The sequence below is a fragment of the Lithobates pipiens genome, unplaced genomic scaffold (genome assembly GCF_037356315.1).
Source record: "Lithobates pipiens isolate NorthernLeopardFrog02 unplaced genomic scaffold, aLitPip1_a1.2 Scaffold_22, whole genome shotgun sequence".
In the NCBI taxonomy this organism is placed as follows: domain Eukaryota; kingdom Metazoa; phylum Chordata; class Amphibia; order Anura; family Ranidae; genus Lithobates; species Lithobates pipiens.
In genome coordinates this window covers 260,352,924-260,377,156 of record NW_027507784.1, presented here as the reverse complement: position 1 = coordinate 260,377,156, position 24,233 = coordinate 260,352,924, and the positions used below count along the sequence as shown (strand labels likewise).

Sequence of the window (24,233 nt, the reverse complement as noted above, 5' to 3'; positions counted from 1 at the left end):
ATGATTACATTTATTGAAGGTACAACATTTAGCAATTCACATGGTTGATGATTAAAAGAATCACATCTAAGTATGCACGTTTCTGGGGTAAAGCTGTCCACATAGACCATCCTCTACACCGCCGGCTCTCACAGTTGTCAGTCTGCAATCGTGACCGGGAAGACTACCCTGCAGTAGAGTAATCTGAAAGCAAGGCTTGAATTGTTGGTGGAGCGCAGAGTGGAAGGAACGATGTCCATGGTGGTGAGGAGGATGGTCTATGTGGACAGCTTTACCCCAGATGCCTGCATACTTAGAGTATACTTAGTGCTTCTTTTAATCACCAACCATGTGAGTTGCTAAATGTTGTACCTTCATTAAATGTAACCATATTGCTACACTTAGAGGCATCTCTCTCCTCTTTTATACTCAATTGTGATGTGACATGACTTGTAGTTCAAGACATCGCTTGTATATCAAGTTAAAATTTATAAAAAATAAATAAATTGCCTGTCTTGCAAAACGCTCTCAAACCAAGTTACTCTCAATCCAAGGTTTTACTGTATATCCATTTAGTAAAGCTTGTGTGCCTAAATGCTTCAATAAGGTAAATCTGGCCCTGCCTTTATCACCAAATTAACAGATGTAATCCAAAGGCAATGTACAACTGCAGGATAAGGGTTCTTCTGTTTAGTTACAAATGGGTTTAATGGGAAGGTTCCTTTATACTACATGGAATGAAGAATGGGCCTGTTTTGCCTAGGATTCTCATCAAATTAAAATATTTAATTTACATTCATTTAAATGTGATTTTTGAAAATAGTTTTAAAGAATTAAGACTCACCTTTGAGTGTAGTTCCATTGGCTGCCAGAATCATCTGATCAGCAATAGTCTTTGTCTTGGAATAATAATCCAGCTGCTAAATATAAACAGTAAATCTTTTAGATGGATATGCAGTAATATAATATAATGTAAAACTATACATTTAGTAGGAGTACAGCATCAACTGCTTAAAGGAGAAGTACAGCTAAAGCTTGTTCGGATGTAAACCTCCTTTAGATCACAGGAGTGCAGACCGTTCTGCACACATGTGACCTGTTTTCAGTTGACAGTTGGCTGAAGCCCCGTGTCAGCTGAGGTCACAGAGCTAAGCCAGTCTAGGGAAGGATGGCGACCATATGGTCAGGATCCATCCAGATGCCTGGACCGGCACCCCACTCAGCCTCTCAGCGAGCCGCTGAGTATCTGAACCATCCGTCCCCCCCCCCCCCCCACAGCCCAATGCTCCAGTAAGCATGGGGGGTGCAGAGCAAAGACCTGGTGCCTGACAGTCATCAAATCTCTGCTCACAGAGCTCTGAGAACCGAGTGATCAGCAGTATTTGATTGCTCGGTTCTCACCCTTAGAGCTGGCGAGGGACAGATGCAGCATCAGACCGATGCTGCATTCACCTAGGTAAGTAAAAACCCTCAACTTCTCTTTTAAAGCAGAAGGAAATGAGGATTTGTGGTGCTGTGATGGAAGTTTTTGAATGAAGTAATTGTGCACAGAGGGGTCTATTTAAAGAGTGTTTAAAAAAAAATGATAAGGGCTATAATCCTCCCCTACTCTGTCCAAAATGTAAAAAAAATGTTTTGCCTATAGTTCTACTTGAAAGAGGCGCTCCAACGTCCTTCTGAAAAAAATAAGATAATAAAAAGTAGATAGTAAAATAAAAAATAAAAATAATAAAAAGAAATACAAATACTCTAGCTGCTGACTTTTAATATAAGGACACTTATCTGTCCAGGGATCCCATGGTGTCCTCACCGGACCCGAGTCTTCTAGTAATAGATACAGGAAGTGAAGCCTTGCAGCTTCACATCCTGTTTCTTTTCTGCGCATGCTCGAGTCTGTGCTGCGCCTTGTGAATAGGCTCGTAGTTACATAGTTAGTCTGGTTGAAAAAAGACACAAGTCTATCCAGTTCAACCAATAAGGCCTCATGCACACTGGATGTTAAAATAACGTTCTAAAATGGCAGTAGCTTTGCAGTGAGTTTTCCAATGTTTTTGTAAAAGCGTTTTTTTAGCGTTTATTACCTTTTTTTAGCGTTTTTCCACATTAGCGTTTTTTAGCATTTTTTTTCCAATGGATCAAAGGTTTTCTTGACGTAAGAGCATTTTTACAGCTGAAAACAGCTAAAAAAACTCCTCTCAGAACCCTAGTTTTTTTTTTTTAAAAGCCAAAAAAACTCCCCACCCCAAAAACTGCTGATAATAACCTATGTGTGCATGGACACATAGGATAACATGGTAGCGAGTTTGACTGTAGAAAAAAGTCTGTAGCCAAAAACAGCTGCCGTAAAAAAACATCCAAAAACGTCCAGAGTGCATGAGGCCTAAATGGAAAAAAAATATTTTTTTTCACAATCCTATGTACACAATCCTATACCCACAGTTGATCCAGAGGAAGGGAAATAAACTCAGCAAAGCATGATCCAATTTTCTCCAGCAGGGGAAAAAAATCCTTCCTGATCCCCCAAGAGGCAATCCGATATTCCCTGGATCAACTTTACCTATAAATGTTAGTATCTAGTTATATTATACCTATGGTATGTCCCTGCAGGGGAAGAAAGGGGGAGGGCCTGTCAAAACCACATGCTTGCTCCCCCCTTCCCCACAAAAAGTGCCAAATGTGGCAGTAGAGGGGGAAGAGTGGAAACAAGCAGAGCCTCCTCTTTTGAGTGGAGCTCCGCTTTAAGTCTGCTGCGGCTGTTGACATCACATCAAAGATGGTGTCACCTAGCGGCATTCTCAGGGTTTTTTGATGTCTAAACAAGGATAACATGCATAAAATACATTGAATGAACATATAATCTTATGGAAAGATTATTGTTGATCTGACTGGTCTGGTGACAGGGTATCTCGAAGCAAGGTCAGAACAGAAAGTGAGAGATAATAGCAGAGGAATGTAGCCAAAGAACATTTAGCAGGTCCAGTTGGGCTTCAGGCAGAAAGCAGGAAAAAAAATCATTACCAGAGGCAACAGAATGTAGCAGATATTCGAGGATGAGTACTAGTCATAAATAGATGCCATGCTTATATCAAGTCATAAACAGAACACAAAATCTGAAATACACAATTGCAGAGTGCAGGCAAACTGGTCAGTCTACAGACACCATTAATAAGGCATTGTCAGGTCACCTGAGGCCAGGTGACAGATGCACACCGTACAAGTCAGGAGTATACCGCTAAGGTAGTGGACCCTATGGCTGACTGCTGCGGATGGAACTCTGGGAGGTTCAGGAAGGCAGGTCGACTGCAGACCAAAACGGATCCGACTGGGAGCTAGAGCATAAGATTCCCCAGGGTGCGGAGAGCCAGCAGGTGTTCACCAGAGCCTCTAGTGGTGAGGATGGACTGCGCTGCAACTGACTCAAGGTCGCTGCCCCCAGGGTCTCCCAGCTCAGGCACACGGTAGGCTACAGGAGGACAGAGAGGAAGCAGTAGCCCAGGACAACAAGGGATAGCAAGGAGATAAGAAAAAGGTCAGGGCGACTAGCAGACAAGGATAGACAGGGAACATGCCAAAAGGTCAGGGTCACAAGCAAGCTAGTCAAGAACAAGCCAAGATTGGTAGCTGGAATCAGATATAGAAGACACAGCTAGTCCCACACAAAAGCTAAACACAGAATGGTTGATCAGCAGGGCTGGCTTGCAGTGCACAGGTTAATATAGAGTTCCCTGATAGGGGCTGGGTGGAGCCATGCTTTGAGGAGAGATTATTTAAGCAGCCAGGTGAGAGTGGCTGGCCTCTTAATCTGAACACATGGAGAGGTAAACTGACAGACAAACTCTACTGCATAACCATGACAGGCATTCACGGAGTACACTAATTCAGATTTAACCTGTGCAGATTGAAGTCATTTGTGTAGCTGCAACATGACCGCACTACAGTGCTGGTTATCGTTCAATAGATGGATTGGACACACATCTAGACACAGCATTTTTGAATACCCCAAGAGTACCTGGTACCTGGATGCAGGGTGTATATAGCATTTGGCTGGCCTCAGCAGCCTCAAGGACTGTGAAGGTCTTCTTACACTCTTATGCCCTGTACACACGACCGGCTTTCCCGTCGGAATAAACTCTGAAGGTTTTTCCGACGGAATTCCGCTGAAATCATCTTGCGTACACACGATCACACCAAAGTCCGATCGGCAAGAACACGGTGACGTACAGCACGTATGACGAGACTAGAAAAAGTTCAATAGCCAGTAGCCAATAGCTTCCGTCTTGTACTTGCTTCAGAGCATGCGTTGTTTTTGGTCCGTCGGAAACAGCATACAGATGAGCGTTTTTTCCGATAGGAATTGGTTCCGTCGGGAATATTTAGGACATGTTCTATTTCTAGGTCCGTCAGATTTTTCGAAAAAAAAAAGTCAGATGAGGCTCACACACGATTGGTATATATACGATGAAAAGCTTCAGTCTGACTTTTTCTGTCGTACACGGCATTACACTCCTGTTGAAAGTGGTTAGGCTCTATTCGGACTGGCATATACACATGCTGCAACTTCCAGCGGCAAGTTTCGTCAGATTCCTGTGGCTAGAACTGACAGCTGTGTGCCCAACCTGTGGCCTGAGGGCCGCATGATACCCTTTGGTATATGATGTGCAGCCCTCAGACCTCAGCAGACTGTAGTGGAAACATTGATTAAGGGTAATAACATTGATCACTACTGACATCTTCTGGTTTTGTATTGTCTTCTGCAACTTGTCTCTAGGCCAAAAATGTAGCATATGCAGTCTGTGACCATCATTTTATCTATCTATTCAGTCTGGCAGTCCTCTCAGGCATTATATATATTGAACATTATGTGCGGCCCTTTGGTGATGTGAAGGGCTGTGGGTGAGACCCTCATAGTTTATAAATCGCCAAACACAGGTCTAGAAAATATTCATGATAGTTACTGAATAATAGAAAAATGTTCTTCTTTACATTCATGTTTCATGTTTCTTTCCTACTTTACCTTTTCAGGTGGATAATATGGTGTTGTTTCTTCATCACCTTCCTCTATGTAATTTCCGCCAAATACTACATTTACTGTACTGGTGTAAATTAATCTAGGAATATTTCTTGCTATACAAACTGCAAACAAAAACAGAAAAATACAAAATTTGGTGATAACTTTGTGATTACCTAAAATATTGAATAATTACTACTAATATTTTTTGGGGGACAAATGCTTTTTTTCATCACCATCTGCAGTAGGTGGCAGGAAGGAACCAGTGAATGGTTAAAACGAAGGGGTTAAACCAATATGCCACCAAATTCCGCATGTTGGGAGCCTGTGTATGAACAGATGGAGGCCTGATGAGATTACCATAGTGATGCATGCTTGACTTGCCTACTTATTTAAAACCTTTCAGCAGATGGGCAAATTGGTTTAATCCCTTAGTTTTAACCATTGACTGGGGTTCCTTCCAGTCACCTACTGCAGATGGTGGGTTTAACACATCTGATGAGAGTGCCACAGTGATGCATGTCTGAACTGGCTACTTATTTAAGGACTGACTAATTTGGATACTTTTTGCCAGTTGGGCAGGCTCCCACAGCGGGTGGTATTTCTCCTAATACACACTAGTATCCCTAATTGTAACTCCATTGGTTTCAACATTTGTTGGCTTACTGATCTTCCAATAACTTCTGTTGAGTGCCCGGGTGAGATGGGAGGAGACCCAACCAGGAACACTCAGGGATTTCAACAATGTGTAGTACAGCAATCTCCTGAGGAAGCCATTGAATGGTGAAACATGTAGAGCTGAAGTTACTCTATCTACATTATGACTGCATGGATCTTCTGTGATGGTTTTATAACACATGACTGTTTTTAAATTTCAATATTTATACTAAAACTTTGTGATTTTATAAATACTTTTCTGGTATATTAATTCTGGGCACCTTAAAAATAAAAATTTCTGTACATATATTTTTGCAATATGATCACTAGGCTATGGAAGTTTAGAATAGAGTTCTGTATGGTTGAAGTGTTCAATACCTGAAAATCTATAAAGCAGCAATAAACAATGGCATAGATAATAGTAACGACAATGGTGATTAACACTGCAATAACTTTTTGACACCAGTAAGCTATGCTGCTTAGGGTGCTTTCTGTATGAATTATTACACTAAGACCCAGACCTAACTACAGAGACACCTCTTACTCTGGACTACAAGTAAAGTTCTTATAGAAAAGCTATCAGAGAAGACAGACCTTTGCCCTAATTCTTTAGCTGGCTATCGTTGGGGTGGTCCATATAAGTACAGTCTCAGTAAAGTCTGCATGCAGTGAATAGAGCTGCAAGTTAGATGGCTTGTGCCTATGTACTCAGTCTCCACTAGCAATGATAGATCAATGGCAGCAGTGCCCTCTCATCAGTCCCAGTGATATAGCAACTTTGGTCCAGCTATTTAGATGCCAGCTCAATGCGACACTGGTCATGAACACACATGTTTAACAGCGCTCCAGTTTCTGTCTCAGGCTGCAGGTTTGTAGTAGGTTAGTGTGCACTCAGGGATAGCGATGTGAACATTCTAGTCCCATCAGAGTAAGAGGCGATTCTCTCTCTCTGGTCCAGGAGAAAAACTGCTCCTTTCCCCTCCTGTTAAGAGTGTATATCTGGGCATTTCAGTATATACACTACATACTATTCCAATGCAAGGTCCTCTTCCCAGACTACACTTCCCAGAGTCCAGTGCAGCCTGCATCAAAGGTTCTTCATGCTCCTTGACTTTTGCTGCTGGATAGATTCTGAAAGCCAGCATAAGAATCATGTCAAGGCACACAAGGACCTGCAGCACAGTGTCTGTATAATGGCTCTTTCTCTAGTTAAGCACCTGGCTACATTATGGTTTAACTTGTCCATCTAAGACTAGCCTGTCCAAAGGGTGACCACACTGCTATGAATTTACTTCAGAAGGAAAAGCATTGTCACCCTGTTAAAGCGGTTCTCCACCCTAAAAGGGGAAGTTCCGCTCATCTGATCCCTCCCCCCCTCCGGTGCCACAATCGGCACCTTTCAGGGGGGAGGGGGGTGCAGTTACCTGGATAATCCAGGTATCTGCACCCACTTCCGGGACAGACCGCCGCAGATGCCCCGCCCCCCGTTGTGTTCTGGGAAACACACAGTTCCCAGGACACAGCGGGGACCAGCAGAGACACGCAGCACGACTCGTGCATGCGCAGTAGGGAACCGGGCAGTGAAGCTGCAAACGCTTCACTTCCCGATTCCATGACAGAGGATGGCAGCGGGGGCAGCAGAGAGACGAGCGATCGCTCGTCATCTGCCGCCGACATCGCTGGACCCTGGGACAGGTAAGTGTCAATTTATTAAAAGTCAGCAGCTGCAATATTTGTAGCTGTTGGCTTTTAATATTTTTTTTTAAGGTGCAGAACCGCTTTAAGGAAATTGTAAAAAAAAGATCTACTGGCAGGATCAACAGGAAATAATACTACATTACAAGGGAGACTCAAAAGAAAAACATGGATGTGTTAATGCTAATGACAGACTGCACTGTATATTTATTTTTTTATTTTGCCCATTGTTTCACTTTAGGTGTCAAGGTAAGCATAATAAGAATACATTATTAGGATTGCTTTTTTTATTTCACAGTTCTCTACTTCAACAAAGCTAAAACCCAATGGGTTCCCATACATGACTGCACCTTTCTCTTTATATTAACTCTTTTCATAATTTTCAAAATAAGCACAGCAGTTGTATATGAATTATTACTCATATAGTTTTGCTGTAACATTGCTAAAACAAATTGGCTTACCATCTATAACAACTTGTGTCCCTCCTATATTTATGGACTCAATTTTTCTCTTCTGGAGCTAAAAAAGAAATGAGAAACTACAACTCAATTTCAAAAAGAACCATTATTTTTATTTCTGGGACACTTTGAGCTATGGTAGCATGTATGAAAAACAAAGAATGCAAATGTAAATATACAAACCCATTATAACAAAGAAAAAAAAAATGAAGCTTGAGAAAGGAACAGTTGCATGGGCATAGGTGTTGCGCAGCCTTCTGCATTAGAGTGTGCACCCCAAAGCTCAAAAAACACACATTTCTTTCTCTGCAGCCTCAGCTGCACGGGACAGTGAATAAATTGGAAAATGCTCTGTGCTGAGTGGCTTCCTGTTCATTCACAAACTGAAGTATAGTAAACACAGTTTACTATGCTTCGGTTATGAATAGACACAGCGAGCGGGTGTGTTCATTTAAAAAAGGAACTATTCACTGGCTCCTTCCCTCGCTCTCCATCCTGAAAAAATCCCACGCAGCAGCCAGGGGGAGAAGAAAGGATTAATGCCAGCAGCACTGCAGGGCAAGGGATTGGGACGTAGGGGGAATCGGCAATGCACATAGTGATTAGGGTGTGCTCGGGCACACCCTCTGCGCACGCCTATGTGCATGGTCATTCATGCCACACAGCTGATCTGTGTATCAATGTGAAAATGTAAATACTGAAGCTAACATTAAGGAATGCAATCTTAAAAATGATATCTTTTCACTATCTCCAGGGCATACCGAACAGTGGCACTTAATATGATGTGCTTTATAATGTGATAAACGGTGATGCACTCACCAGTAAGTAAAGAATAATTTCTTTCTGTGAGCGAAAGATCACAAGATAAAAAAGACAAAGATGTAATATAAATTAAAATGCAAAAGAAATAATAAATAACACTCTAGTACAACCTTTCTCAACCTTGTTACCCCTGAGGAACCCTTGAAAAATGTTTTAAGTCTCAGGGAATTGCTGCTAATAATTATTATATCTACAGCTCAAAAGTACAAAAGCAGCAACTTGTAGATTTAATAATAAAACACGCATTTCATAATTATTAAATTAAAATAAAAAAGCAGACAATGAAAACTGTAATGTTCCCTTAAATTGGAGGCCAGTGGAGAAATGTCACCTATATTGATGACCAGTGAAGAAGGGCCTCTGTACATTGGTAGGTAGCAGAGAAGAGCCTCTTACATTAATTGTGAGTGGAGCCAGGGCCCCTTCAAATTAGTGTACAATTGAAGAATGCCCAATACATAATTGATCAGTGACGAAAGCCCTCCTTTACATTGGTGGTCAATGGGAGTTTAACCCCTATATTGAAGGTCAATGCAGAAGGGCCTCCCTTACATTGGTGGTCAGTAAACCAAAGTTATTAGGACAAGGGTTCTCACATTGGTGGACAGTTGTAGGACATTTTTTCTTTAGATTAGCGGTTTCATTAGAGCTTGGTCAAGGAACCCCTAGCAACCCTAGTTGAGAAAGGCTCTAGTATTATACATACGATATTTCAGCAGTGCTCCCACTATTATTTCCAAGTCTCGTAATAAACAAGGTTAGTCACAAGGTTGAAGTGATAAACCACAAATTCTGAATCTTTTACAGATTACCAAGTGTTCAGTCTTTTAATGAAAAAAAGGTTCCTCACTCTTGTTGGAATGGTAGTAATTATCACCCACCTGCTGATACCCTGACATTCCAAATGATGCAGCATGGAACACACAGTCCACCCCTTCACAAGCTTTGTAGAGGGAGTCATAATTCCTTATGTCACCCTGCAAAACCGACAAGGTGCATTAGAATGTTTTCTGAATTGGTTTAACAGATAACACATTAATTGAAATCATAGGAGTTCATCTGTAGATGTATGGGTTAGGTTCAGGTTAAAGGTTAAGTTTATAGGGTGTTATAGTTACTGGTTGATGCATTTCGAAGAGCAACCCTTCATTAGAGTTGGCTGTGATGAAGAAGTGCTGCCTTCAAAATGCGTTAGCCAGTTTATTTGAGGTTGGTCTTTGAATGAAGCTCTCATGGATGGATGAGATGTTCCATATGGAAACAAGAGATGTGTGTCTTTTTTAGCACTTTTCTGAGTATAATATATTTATTTTAATGGATTAAAGAATTTTCGAGGATTTACACTATACCAGTGCTCTATCTGTTTCATTTAGGCCGCGTACACACGCGGGGACTGTTCGCCCAACTTTGTCCGTCAAACAGTTTCAGCGAACAGTCCGCTCAAAATTAGCATGGACGGACATGGCCACACACGACGAACGAACAGTTTGCTGAAACCGTGCGCGATGACGTGAACGGCACGTACGACGGGACTAGAAAACGACGTCCTATACACTGCAATGCAACCTTCGGCGTATAAATTCTTTCTGAGCATGCGCGGAACTTTGTTTGACGAACAAGCCTACACACGAGGGGACTGTTCGCTGAAACAAGGTTTCAGCGGACAGTTTTTCGGAAATTCCGAAAAACCTTGTTCAGCAGACTGTTCGCTGAAACTGTCCGCTGAAAGCCCACACACGAGCGGACTGTCCGCTGAAACACTGTTCAGCGGACAAAGTTGAGCGAACAGTCCCCGCGTGTGTACGCGGCCTTACAGTTTAGTGAGTGCATTGGGGTTAAAGCGGAACTGCGCTGCATCTGCGCAGCACCAACCAAAAACACTATTTAATACATTTTTTAAAGTTAGTGTTCTCAATTACTGGCAGCCCCTCTGTTATAACAAAATATATAATTCAGCGTGTGTGTTTTAAAAAACATTCTAATCCCAAATACCTTAATCCACATTGTCAATGTGCGGTCACATGACCACCCACCACTCTCCCTCCCCGACCCAAGGACTACAGTGGGAGGAGCTGAGATCTCCCTCTGACATCAGCCAGGCGGTCACGTGTCCGCACTTCAGTGATGTGGATTAAGGTGTTTAGGATTCAAATAAAAAAAAAAAAACACATACACTGAATATTATGTTTTGTTATAACAGAGGGGCTGCCAGTAATTGAGAACACTAACTTCCTGCCACATGGAATAACGGCAGGAGGGGAGGGGGCGGCTCACACACAGGAACAGACAGGCAGGAAGGGAGGGGCAGAGACTGTGGGATAATGGAGGCACATAAACTGACCACGGTATCATGGCTCGCCAGCCATGATAACTGTGGTCAGCACACACATGGGGACACAGGAACAGGCAGGATCAACCAGGTATTTTACTGCATACAAAGGGAAAAAAATTACACCGTTCAAGCACTATGCGGTTTAACGTGTTTTAAAGGAACAGGATCTTTTTTTTATTTAGGGTTTCAAACCTCTGTAACAGAACCAGAACATCATAAGCAGTCCTGACTAGTAAATTGCAGGACTCTGTTAGGCAGAATGCTAAAGATAAATTTGCCTCTAACTCCACCATTAGACTAACCTAACTACTTACATCCTAGCACCTATACTAGGAAGGTGCTACAAGTAGATTTACAGATAGACAACCTATGTTTTTATAGTCTTTCCTCTAATTTCCCATTACAGCAGGGTGAATAACTATGACTCTACAGCCTAAAGTTAGACACAATGCACTTAGGGCTTGTTCACACCAGCAAGCCACACTAATTGCATGGCTGCTTCTGTGTGCTGGGAGACACAAAAGTATTGCATGTAGAACAGTTTTTTACAGCAGCTGTGTGGTGTTATAAGATACATTTTTAAACAAAGTACACCTAATAATGGGAATCCCATGTGTGGATGCTGCTGCTGCATTAGGTAAAATGACTTTCATTCATCCCAAACACTATTATAAGTGCAGAATTTCTCGTGCTGAAACTTACAGTGCTTTCTAGATTCTTTTCACAGAATACAAGGCATTCTGTGGCTAGACAATAAGGGGAGGTGGTGGGCGATAAATGACGGAGCATCCACACATGGTACACTCTTCACTACAGGTAACCTATTTTTACATGGCAAAGGTCAAAACATTTTTTTTCCCTGGAGTTCAGCTTTCAGGCCACCCATTCTATTTGAGTGGGCTGCCAATGTGCCACAATGCAACCAAGATTGGACATGACCCATTTTTTGACCCATTTTTTCTAACACAGTGCACCATAGTGCATTGTGGTTGTGGTGTGCTGAAGTGTAGGTGCTTTGTGAGCATTATTACAATGTATAACTGTAAATGGACCAACCAGATTTAAAAAAAAAACTTCAGTTAATGCAGTTTTTTTTTTTTTAATGCCACTACAGGAAGTCTCCGGGTTACAAACATCCGACTTACAGTATGTACGAATACAAACGAAGGACGATGACAGGAAGTGAGAGGAAATCTCCCCCTAGGAAGGGAAATTCACTCCTGTTATGCCCTGTACACACGGTTGGAAATTCCGACGGAAAAGGTCCGATCGGATTATATTGTCGGAAAATCGTGTGTGGGCTCTATCGGACTTTTTCAGACGGAAAAAACTTGAGAGCAGGATCTCAAATTTTCCGTCAAAAAAAAAATCAGATTGGACTTTTTCTGATCGTTTGTAGAGAATTCCGATCGGACAAAGTGCCACGCATGCTCAGATCAAATTATGAGACCAAAGCTATTGGCTATCAATCTCAATGTAGTCCCATCGTAGCGAACGCACATCATCACGTTCCGAACGATCGGATTCTCCAACAACTTTGTTCGACCACGTGTAGGCAACACCAGTTTAGGACAAAATCCGTCAGAAAAAATCCGACGGATTTTGTGGTCGGAATGTCCGACCGTGTGTACAGGGCATTAGAGTTATCATGGGAAAAAGGTGTCTTCACTGAAGATTTATCAACAACAACCCACAACAACACACATTTTCTAAATCCAATTGCCACAGGGACATAAAGTAAGGTGAAATCTCCTGAACAGGGGCACAGACAGCAAAACAAACATTACAGGGATGTTAACCCTTCCATAAAACTTCAAAATTATTTTTTTGGCTGGAGTTACACTTAAAAAATGTACCTGTTCCAACTTACATACAGACTCAACTTAAAGTGGTTGTAAACCCTTGTATTTTTTCACCTTAATGCATCCTAGGCTTTAAGGTGAATAAATTTCGGACAGTGACCACCCCCCTAGTTTTACTCACCTGAGCCTGTTCGTTCCCTTGTCGGAGCTGTATCTCTCTGCCCGGGGTTCTCGTCTCTTGATTGGATAGCAGCGCAGTCATTGGCTCCCACTGCTGTCAATCAAATACAATGATGCGGGCCCCGGGGCGGGGCCGAGTCCAGCATTCTGTGTCTATGGACATAAATGATGGACTCGGGAGCACGCCCGCAAGATAACCCCCAGGGAGAATGCTCCTCCTAGGGGGTTTACCGATGCGAGGAGGAGCCACGAGCGCTGTTGGGAGACCCCAGAAGAGGAGGATTGGGACCACACTGTGCAAAACAAACTGCACAGTGGAGGTAAGTGTGAAATGTTTATTATTTAAAAAAGAAATATAGGGTTTACAACCTCTTTAAGACTAAACCTACATCTTGTTTGTAAACCGGGACTTCCTGTATTGTAACTTTGCTTTTATATAGTTATGAGAACATATAAACAGGTTGAGAGAAGAGAGTGAGCAGAGGGATGACTACTTCTCCTTCATTCTCCAGTGTGTATTTAATGGCTTACCCAACGTTTATCATTTTCAATTGCTGGAATACCTAGCATTGTAGAAATATCTGTGACACATTTTTTTCCTTTTACCTGTATGAATGTAGTACGGCTTTGTACTTCCCAGTCTGGTTTGTTTAGATCAAACAATATAACAGAATATCCCTGCTTCATTAGGGCACATCCAAGGTTGTGTCCCAGGTATCCTGCACCTCCCGTAACCAGCACCCTTGTCATTTCCCAAGTACCGGGATGTACACTCGGTATACAGGGAGGCACTCTGCCTTTGTGTGCTACCACGCCATTTGATCTGACAGTCCTGAATGGTAGAGAATTCCTGAGACATTCTTTACAGATTTCTTCCTTCTCAATTTTGTTTCTTAGGTCTTCCAGTTCACATCCAGTTCCCGTTTCCCTCATGATGATACAAATAACATGCCGTTCACCCAAGATCTGTGGATGAAAGAACCATACATAAAATAGCTATATACAAATCATGAAAGTGATATTAAAGGCAAAAAATATTTTTTTTTCTAAAATAACAAAAATTTTATACTTACCTGCTCTGTGCAGTGGTTTTGCACAGAGCAGCCCCGATCCTCTTCTTCTCAGGTCCCACGCTGGCACTCCTGGCCCCTAGAACAAAGCTTAAAATGGGGGCACCCAAGCAGGCCTGCTCCCGAGCTGCTGCTCTGTGTGTCTTTTCAGACATGGAGCCGTGGCTTGGCCCCATCCCCTCTCTCTTCTCATTGGCTGTCTGGCTGTGATTGACAGCAGTGGGAGACCATGGGTCCAACTGCTGTATCAGCCAATGAGGAGAGAGAGTCCTCAAGAGCCAATGCTCTTGTGCACGTCGCTGGATTGAGAGGCAGCTCAGGTAAGTGTTAGGGGGCAAGGGGGGACTGCTACACATAGAATTTTTTTTTACCTTTATGCATAGAATGCACGAAGGTAAAACATCTTCAGCCTTTAGAACCACTTTAAGATTAATTACATTTATTTCAGTCGTAAACATTTTTTAGCTTTAATATATTATATATGGAAGAAAAGGGAGGCATCCAATTCTACCCACTAGTAATATCATCTCTCCCAGCTCTAAGTGCCTATTAAAGTGTTACTAAACCCACAACAGTAAAATCAGTGGAACCTAAGGGGTTAATCCTCTGCATTGTGTAAAAAGGCTATTTGATCCTGTATGCACAGATTCTCCTCTTCTTGCATTGTCTCTAAAACATGTCCAGATGAGACAGAGTTACTGGAGACAAACTGCACATGCTCAGTTTGTTGTGTATTGCTACAGAGTTTTTTTTTTCTTGGGAGAGTGCATGTGATCAGCACAGGGTTAATCAGCACTGTCCAGACAGAGGGTCAGGGGTCCTGCAGCCTTATAGGACACTCAGAGTAGAATGAAAAAGAGACAGAGCGCACTGGATTTCTGGCAGGCTCAACAGGCATTTTTCTGTGCTTGTGGTGTTTCTAAAGAGACAAGATATGAAGAAATGTGCATATATTTAATAGACATACTGAATATGTTTTTTTTGCCTTGACATACACTTTAAGAGCTTTATATCTTCATAAAATCTGTTAGCATTATCAACTACCTACACTCTGGTTATAGTGGGAGTTTTAAGGACATAAGTAGCCCATATGCATGCTGGTTTGTGCAAGCAATATAAAATATCAGAGCTTTATTTGTGATATTAGGGAACTGTGGGCCACCCTAGAGGGCAATGTTAAGCATATTATCATCGTTATGGCATATACAGTTTTCCAGTATATTAGACATTTCTCTGAACAATAAGTGAAATGTCCCTTTTATTCAATTCAGACTGATTTTCAGGCTCCTGCTATCCCTCAACCGTCTCTAACTAATTGCAGGCACTACAAAAACAATTAAAATATATTTACCTAAACCCAGGGCTTTTTTCAGCGGGAATGTGGGGGAACGCAGTTCCGGCACCTCCACCATTGAATATACAATATGTACTGAATGTACAATAGCAAGGAGTACTGGAAGATCTTATTGATGATGGCTGCAGGGGGATCTATTGTTGCTGGAATGATTTTTTTGCGTGGGGGGTCTGTTAATAGGGGGTTTTTGTATTGCTGGGGGGGGGGTCTTATGTTGCTGGGAGGGATCTATTTTTGAGGGAGAGGTATATTTTTGTTGGCGGCCAAAGGGTTCATTTATTCTGGCTGCTGGGAGATAAGTTGTAGCTGCAGGGTGTCTATAGCTGCTGGGGTGGTATTTTGTTGCAAGGGGGTCGATTGTTGTAGAGGGGGGTTTATTGTTGTGTAGGGGATCTGTTGTGGTTGGGGTTCTATTGTTGCTAGCTGCAGGCAATCTATTTTACTGCCTTTCTTGTTCCATACAAATTACTTGGCATCACAAAATGATACTTATCTTTGTATTTTCTAAAAGGGGCAGTACTGGGAGGTGGGTAGGGGGTGGAATCAAGTAACAGTGCTCGGAGGTGGGTGCCGAGACAAGGGGTGACTCAGAAGGGGGGAGTTCCTGCACCTACTCTCTGAGAAAAAAAGACCTGCTTAAACCTAAGAACAAAAATGTAATACATTGCAGCTAACCGGTCTCTAGATGTGGTGGCTGAATTTTCAGGTTGTTTTCCAATTTATTTTTAGTTGTCCATATCAGTAATACACTTTGTGTCCTAAGGTTGTGGATGGGTGCAGCATGGTTCGGCAGCAATAACACACATACAGTCTAAGTGAAAATGGTAGAACTTGTATTGAAGTAAAGGCAAACAAACCGATGGGAAGAGGCCCAACCAGGAACACTCAGGGATTCAAACAACACGTAGTAGAGTAGGCTTCAGCTGAACCAACTGAAGGGGCAGAATGCGGCCTGCCTGGTCCGAACCCAAACAGGAAGGTGTACAAGGAGAATGCAGACCCCTACGTTTTTGCTACTCATTTGGAACCTTTCTCTTCCACTAATGCTGTCCCTGACAGACAGGTGACCTGTCCCTACTCTACCCACACACAAATGCGTGCCAAACCCAGGGGCCAAAGTCTTAAATAGACTCTGCCACACCTAAGATGGCTACCAGAGTCACATGGGTGACCAGCATCCAATTGGATTGCTGCCCTAGTGACCCGGGAAACCATAAAAGGAACTGGGTTCCTCATGACTTCCTCTCTCTCTGCAGTGCTGCTGCAGTTGAGCACCACCTGCAGTGGAGACAACAGATTGTACCTGCCTACAGGTTGACAATGTTCACTCACTGTGCTTTATCTCTGGAGCAGTAGTGTTGTTAGCTTAGGACAGGAAGTGTGTTAAGACTACAAAACACCTTTCCTTGTCTCATTTCCATAGCATAAGTGGAGGCATTCTGTGGTCTATATAAGGGAACTGAGCAGGGCCAAAAATACTACTTCAGATACCACCACAAAGAACAAAGAAGGTTAGAAGATTGCTGGATTTTTGGCAGGACCGACAGATTTTTTTGCACTTACTGAAGAGATTTAAAATAAAGTCAATGGTAGATTTAACAGAGGAAAGCTAAAAAATCAAGAGGAAATGTACTTTAGGTGCAGACAATTGCAACTCTAACCCCTGTTGTTTACCCTAGAGTTTTCAGTGGACCCCCAAGTTTGGAAGATTTGCAATATATTTTATTTATTATATTATAGTGAAAAACCATCTTTGGTATCAATGAAACTGACACTCTGAGCCCACACACATTAACCTAATGCACAAAATGAGATTAATATTTATTATAAATTCAATGCTCCCAACTGTCCCTGATTTTGAGGGACTGTCCTTGATTTGGAGCAATGTCCCTCTGTCCCTCATTCCTCCTCATTTGTCCCTCATTTTGGTCTGATCTATATAGATGTATATAAAATGCACTTTTTAATCTATCAAAAATGGGTTTTCCAGCACTAAACCTTTCATCTGATTTCTAAATTGCTGCATTTGTAAATTCCAAAAGCCAATATAAAGGAATAGTAGTGGTAAAAAAAGCACTTGTGGGTTTAACCTATCTTCTTTTTTTTGTACAATTCCCCTTTAAGGGGGTGTAGCAAGGGGTGTGTCCTGCGCCTGCATACTTTTGCTGATAGGTGTCCCTCATTGCCATCTCAAAAAGTTGGGAGGTATGATATATTTAGGATATATAGGAAAATATTCAAATATTAATAGTAAATATTTATCATTTACTTTGTCAGTTATTATCATTCACATGTCAATTATTACACTGGCTGCCCTCGTTCAACATTTAGATACAGTCGTTCTTCCTTTTTTGTTTTTTTGCAAGATTTATTTCTTTTGCTGTTGCTGTGTCTTGCCTCTGTCACTTGACAAATGTCTCCATACTATTTATCCGCCACTTACCCTTTGGTCTGGCCTGCTTCTAAGTACAGCCTGTCTTTAGATATCCTGATCATTCACCTGTCTGACCCCAAGTCTTGTCTGAATCCTCAAACTTATTCTAGCCTTGTCAGTACCAATTCACTGCTTCTGCTCATAACACACTGGGAATGATTTACTAAAACTGGAGAGTGCAAAATCTGTCTCAGCTCTGCATAGAAACCAATCAGCTTCCATTTTTATTTTTGCGTTTTTAAGTGTCCGCTGCTGACAATAGCGTTGCCATCTGCAATCTTTGCAGTCAACGCATTAGTCGCGGTAAGCGCAACACTCACCTAGGGACGACCGCCTTAAGAAGGCACATGAGCAGCCATCACCGAGCCCAGTGGGAGCAATAGAACACACAAAGCCACACTCCAGGCTCTCACCGTCCAGCCTCGTCTTCTACTTCTCCTTCTCCTCTCTCCTCACAATTGTCCTCCACTCCACCATCCATCACGCCAAGCTCACGTTTTTCTGCAAAAAGGCAGGCTTCCGTGGGCCTAATGTTCGAACGTAAAAAAATGATGACGCCGGATAACCCTCTTGCCCAACGGTTGATGGCTGGCTTGTCAGGACTCATAGCCCGCCAACTACTGCCATATAAACTGATGGACTCGGAGGCCTTTCGCAAATTTGTGGCCATTGGAACACCACAATGGAAGGTCCCAGGAAGGAAGTATTTCTCACAGAAGGGCATCCCTGAGCTATATGGCCATGTTCAGCGGTAAGTGAATGTATCTCTGGCACACAGTGTCGGTGCCAAGATACATCTGACCACAGACACGTGGTCTAGCAAACACGGGCAGGGAAGGTATATCACTTTTACTGCCCACTGGGTGAACCTTCTGACGGCCGTCAAGCATGTAACCCGTGGCACCCGTGTAGATTTGGTTATACCGACACAGATTGCATGCAGGCCTGGCTCTTCTTCTCCTCCTCCTCCTACTCCATCCTCCTCCCTCTCCTCCTCGGCTGACTCCTCCTTTTCCGCTGCTAGCGTCTCTTCCGCTGCACCGCTCAAGCTCCCCAGAACCTATTCGACATGCCAGGTGAGACGTTGCCATGCCGTGCTGCGTCTGTTGTGCCTGGAAGCCAAGTGCCACACTGGCCCGGCACTCCTTTCAGCTTTACGTTCACAGGCAGATCAGTGGCTAACACCGCTCAATTTGACAGTTGGTAAAGTGTGTGACAACGGTGCCATCTGCTTAGCGCATTGAAACAGGGCAAAATTACGCACGTGCCATGCATGGCACACATCTTAAACTTGGTCGTGCAGCGATTCGTTGTCAAATACCCTGGGGTCCAGGACATCTTGCGGCAGGCAAGGAAAATCTCGGGCCATTATAGAAGATCTTACACGGCCATGGCTCGCCTTGCTGACATTCAGCGGCGACACAATCTGCCGGTCAGACGTCTTATATGCGATTGCCCGACGCGATGGAACTCAACCTTCTATATGCTTGATAGGCTGCTCCAGCAGAAACGTGCAGTTAACGTCTACCTGTATGAACTCTGCGGCAGAACAGGTTCTGGGGAGCTGGTTTTTTTTTCACCGCGCCAGTGGCTGCTCATGCAGACTTCTGCGGCCATTTGAGGAGATCACCAAGCTGGTCAGTCGCAGCCATGGCGCCATCAGTGACATGGTACCTTATGCCTTCTTTATGGAGCATGCATTGTGTCGTGTCATTGATCAAGCTGTGGAGGAGCAGGAGCGGAAAGATGAGGAAGTCGCAATGCTGGATGAATTCCCAGGGGGGGCTACTCTATCTGAGACAAGTGAACAACAGGAGTCTGAAGAGGAGTCAGAGGAGGATGGTGCCGGGGCAGATGAGGAGGAGCAAGAAGAGCATGCTTTAAATCTTTCTGGGATCCCTGTTGTTGTGCGTGGATGGGGAGAGGAGAATATAGAGGACAACATTATCCTGGATGATAAGCAGGAGCCAGGCCACCACACCGCTTCCAGTTTAGTGCAAATGGGGGCCTTCATGCTCCAGTGTTTTAACAGGGACCCCTGTATAAAAGCATAAGGGACCAGTACTGGGTGGCAACGTATTTAGACCCCCGGTACAAACACAAAATGGCGGAAATGTTACCGCCGTCACAGAGGGCTGTCAGAATGGAGCACTTCCAGGCCTTGCTTCGCGAAATGCTGCATTCTGCTTTTGGAAGTTGCGGGTACCAATCCAACAGCGCCTGCAAGAAGAGGCCGGTTTGGAGATGTGTTGGTGACTTCTGATATGAGGTCATTCCTTCAGCCGACCCATCGACAGGTGTCATCCGGATCCAGCATCAGGGAACGCCTAGACCGCCAGGTGTCCGACTACATCGGGTTAACGGCCGATGTGGACGCTCTGAGGAGTGATGAACCCCTGGACTACTGGGTGGGCAGGCTTGACCTCTGGCCAGAGCTTGCCCAATTTGCAATCGAACTGTTGGCTTGCCCCTCGTCCAGTGTCCTGTCAGAAAGGACGTTCAGCGCAGCAGGGGGGATCGTGACCGATAAGCGTACTCGCCTAGCTCACGACAGTGTTAACTTCCTCACATTTCTAAAAATGAATGAGGCATGGATCTCGGAGGAATTCAACACATGTGACCAGTAGACCATGTATATGTCTATAAACAATTTTTTTAATCGAGCACACAGACCTTATTTCTTCATTTGGCTCACTTCCTTCTCCAAAAAAAGCACACCGTACTATATGCCTGTACCCTCCTGTTTGAAGAGGCTGAGCGGTGTCATATTTCTACTGGGGCTGCTTATTATGAGGGGCTACCACCATCCCTGTGCTGGGCTGACTTCCTCCTGGGGCTGTACCTCTGCTGTGCATATTATGAGGGGCTCCCACCATCCCTGTGCTATGCTCATTATGAGGTGCTCCCACCATCCCTGTGCTGTGCTGACTTCCTCCTGGAGCTGCTTATTATGAGGGGCTCCCACCATCCCTGTGCTATGCTGACATCCTCCTGGGGCTGCTTATTATGAGGGGCTCCCACCATCCCTGTGCTGACTTCCTCCTGGGGCTGTAGCTCTGCTGTGCATATTATGAGGGGCTCCCACCATCCCTGTGCTATGCTCATTATGAGGGGCTCCTACCATCCCTGTGCTATGCTGACATCCTCCTGCGGCTGCTTATTATGAGGGGCTCCTACCATCCCTGTGCTGTGCTGACTTCCTTCTGGGGCTGCTTATTATGAGGGGCTCCCACCATCCCTGTGCTGTGCTGACTTCCTCCTGGGGCTGTACCTCTGCTGTGCATATTATGAGGGGCTCCCACCATCCCTGTGCTATGCTCATTATGAGGTGCTCCCACCATCCCTGTGCTATGCTGACTTCCTCCTGGGGCTGCTTACGGTGCAGGTGTCAGTGCTGTATATCACGGTGCTGGTGTCAGTGCTGTATATCACGGTGCTGGTGTGAGTGCTTTATGTCACGCTGCTGATGTCAGTGCTCTCCATCATGGTGCTGGTGTCAGATCACCCTATCACGGTGCAGGTGTCATTGCTGTATGTCACGCTGCTGATGTCAGTGCTCTCCATCACGGTGCTGGTGTCAGATGACTCTATCACGGTGCAAGTGTCATTGCTGTATGTCACGCTGCTGGTGATCATCTCCTGCACCCTCTTCTTTGCCTACCCTGACCTTCCCTCTCCTCCATTGCCTTCATGCGCTCCACAGTCCTGAATTGTCACAACAATTTCACATATAAAAAAAGAATGCTTGTAGTTGTCAATCCCAGATTCACCTCATACATGTGTTATGTCATTGGCCATGTGGTGGGACTATGTTTGCACAGCTAGTAATTATTTTGTGGCTGCGAATTTGACCTGTATGTTTGCAAAGTTCGCCTCCCATTGAAGTCAATGGGGCCCGCCGCGAACGTTACGGTTCGAGAACTATCGGCCGCGTTCGCGGTCAGCGTTCGCGAAACGTCCCGTCGGAAGTTCGTCCATCACTAACCATCAGTGAGGCATGTGACTGGCCCTGATTTTTGTTCTGCAGCAGGACATCAACATGCAGCTTATGTCATTAAGAACTATCTTCAGTGTAAATAGGACCAAGGAGTCCTGGAAGTCATGGTTTGGCCCCTGCAGAGCCATGATCTCAACATCATTGAGTCTGTCTGGGATTACATAAAAAGTCAAAAGGACTTGAGGCAGCCTACATGCACAAAAGATCTGTGGTTAGTTCGGAGTTCGGAAGTTTGGAGAAATCTATCTGCCGAGTAAAGGCTATTCTAAAGGCAAAGGGTGGATTTCCCTTGTGTTCATGTACTTTCCAATTTGTTAACTGATACAAATAAACTATTAACGCTTATTTTTCGGAAAGCATTCTTAATTTACAGCATTTTTTCACACCTGTCTAAAACTTTTGCGCAGTACTGTATTTTTATGTAGCTATTGGTATATGGACAAGTCTGACAATGGTTGAATTACATGCATATGTATTGCCTAAAACAATACTTACCATTATAATTTTGGTTGTCCAACATGTCAATATTATGGTAAGAATGTCACAAATTCTTAAATAATTTAAAATTGTTGAGAAATCTAGATTTTGCACATGACAGACAAAGCAAAGCATTCCATAGAAACTCACAACAGCTCTTAAGTCCTTAGTAGACAACCGGTGGCTCAAGGGATACACATGGCCCCACCAACCAGTACTCAAAGTTTTCCCTGCCCTCCTCAGACCAGTGTATGATCTGTAACAATGTGAGGCATCATGTTGCCTAGGATGTAAGGAAAATATGGAAATGCCTCTTCTCACTCTCCACTGATTATCACTTTAAGCCCTTGTACACACGGTCGGACAAAGTTGTTGGAAAATCCGATTGTACATAACGTGATCACGTTATTTAGTTACGACGGGACTACGTTCAGGCTAGTAGCCAATAGCTTTGGTCTAGGATATTGATCTGAGCATGCTTGGCATTTTGTCTGTCGGAGTAGGCTACACATGATCGGAGTATGTCCGATCGGAGCATTTTGTCGGAAGATTTTACGGACCAGTTGGAAAACTTGGTCCGTCGGAGTAACAGTCCGATGGAGACCACACACAGTCGGATTATCCGGCAAAACGGTCCGATAGGACACATTCCGTCGGAATCTCCGACCGTGTGTACAAGGGCTAATAAGAAAGTCAGAAAAAGTGGCCTATGAACTAGAAATCTGGAAAACGTTCAGGGAAATTTGAGAAGAATCATGAAAAATGTTTAGAAGCTGAGGATGAAAACTGGTAGAGCACTACAAATCCAGAAAAGATTTTCAATCGATGAGGGAGAGTCTTGTGTTACATACAAAATATGATGCACATTTCTGTTTTAATGGCCAACTACAGTAACTGGAATTATTCTGTTAAAAGTCTAATTACTCTGCATTATAAATAGTCAAAAATAAATGTGTGAGAAACAGTTAAAAATAGCACGTCTCTGATGCCAAGCTAAAGGGATAGGTTTTTATATGCATTACTGACACAAGTCTCTGAGTCAGTTTATCTTTAAAAAAGTGTATGAGGCTAAGAGGATTATAGAATACTGCGTCTACATGTAAAGACTGACTCTCTTGGATTGTTATCAGCTCTGTCCTACTTAAAAAGTTGACACGATCTTCATCACTGCTTAATATTTGATTTATATATTTACATACATAGTCAGGTATACCAATTTCCAATTTATCACCGTATATCGAACAAATTACATGTAAATCATATATTTACCATTCAAAGCATAATTATTTTTAATAAATAAATCAGTTGATTAAATAATAATAATATTAATACCTACACAACTAATTCTCCAAAGATGACTGGAGAAAGTGTTTTGTTTTTATGCATAAACTCGAAATGCTTTAAAAAAGAGCTATAAGATAATGTCGCTATGGTATAGGACCATAGCTGATCTGAATTGCATATACCTATCAGCTTCTAACACATGTTGAAGATGCATGGAAAAGGAGGGCTCCTATCTACATATTTGGTGGGGTTGTCTTATCTCGCCATTTTGGCAGAAAATATTTACCTCCTACAATTTCATGTGCATCTCTGATACCCAAGCTTCTCCTGTGGCCGCCCTCTTGTTGACTATTCCTGACTTCATCTCAAAAGCCAAAAAAGGCACCCTGAGACATTATTTACTAGCAGCCCAGGTTGCCATTTCCCACCATTGGAAAACTAGTTCTCATAATCTTTTGTAATGGACCCAGATTCTCAACAACATCAGGACAATGGAGACTCTGGTGGCTAAAATACAGCTCTGATCCTGAAAAAGTTCATATAACATGGACTTGTTGGCAGTCCTTCACCTACCTTCCGTACCTCGTTTCGTAGAAAATGATTTACTCTTTCTCGAACCATTTGTATCTTCTATATTTGATTCGCCTAGTTACATACATAGTCAGGTATACCAATTTCCAGTTT

General features: G+C 43.3%; 1 protein-coding gene across 1 annotated transcript in view; it reads right to left on the bottom strand.

The window, feature by feature from the left end:
• The window catches only part of SDR42E2 (short chain dehydrogenase/reductase family 42E, member 2), an 81,776-nt gene that overhangs the window by 22,274 nt on the left and 35,269 nt on the right, over nt 1-24,233 (bottom strand). Inside the window, exons 2-6 of the mRNA XM_077448998.1 lie at nt 13,540-13,899; nt 9,501-9,596; nt 7,801-7,858; nt 4,994-5,112; nt 824-899 (exon numbers count right to left, since the gene is read on the bottom strand). Of these exons, the coding sequence (XP_077305124.1) occupies nt 824-899; nt 4,994-5,112; nt 7,801-7,858; nt 9,501-9,596; nt 13,540-13,866 (676 nt within the window). The 5' untranslated portion in view covers nt 13,867-13,899. The remainder of the gene's footprint in view (nt 1-823; nt 900-4,993; nt 5,113-7,800; nt 7,859-9,500; nt 9,597-13,539; nt 13,900-24,233) is intronic.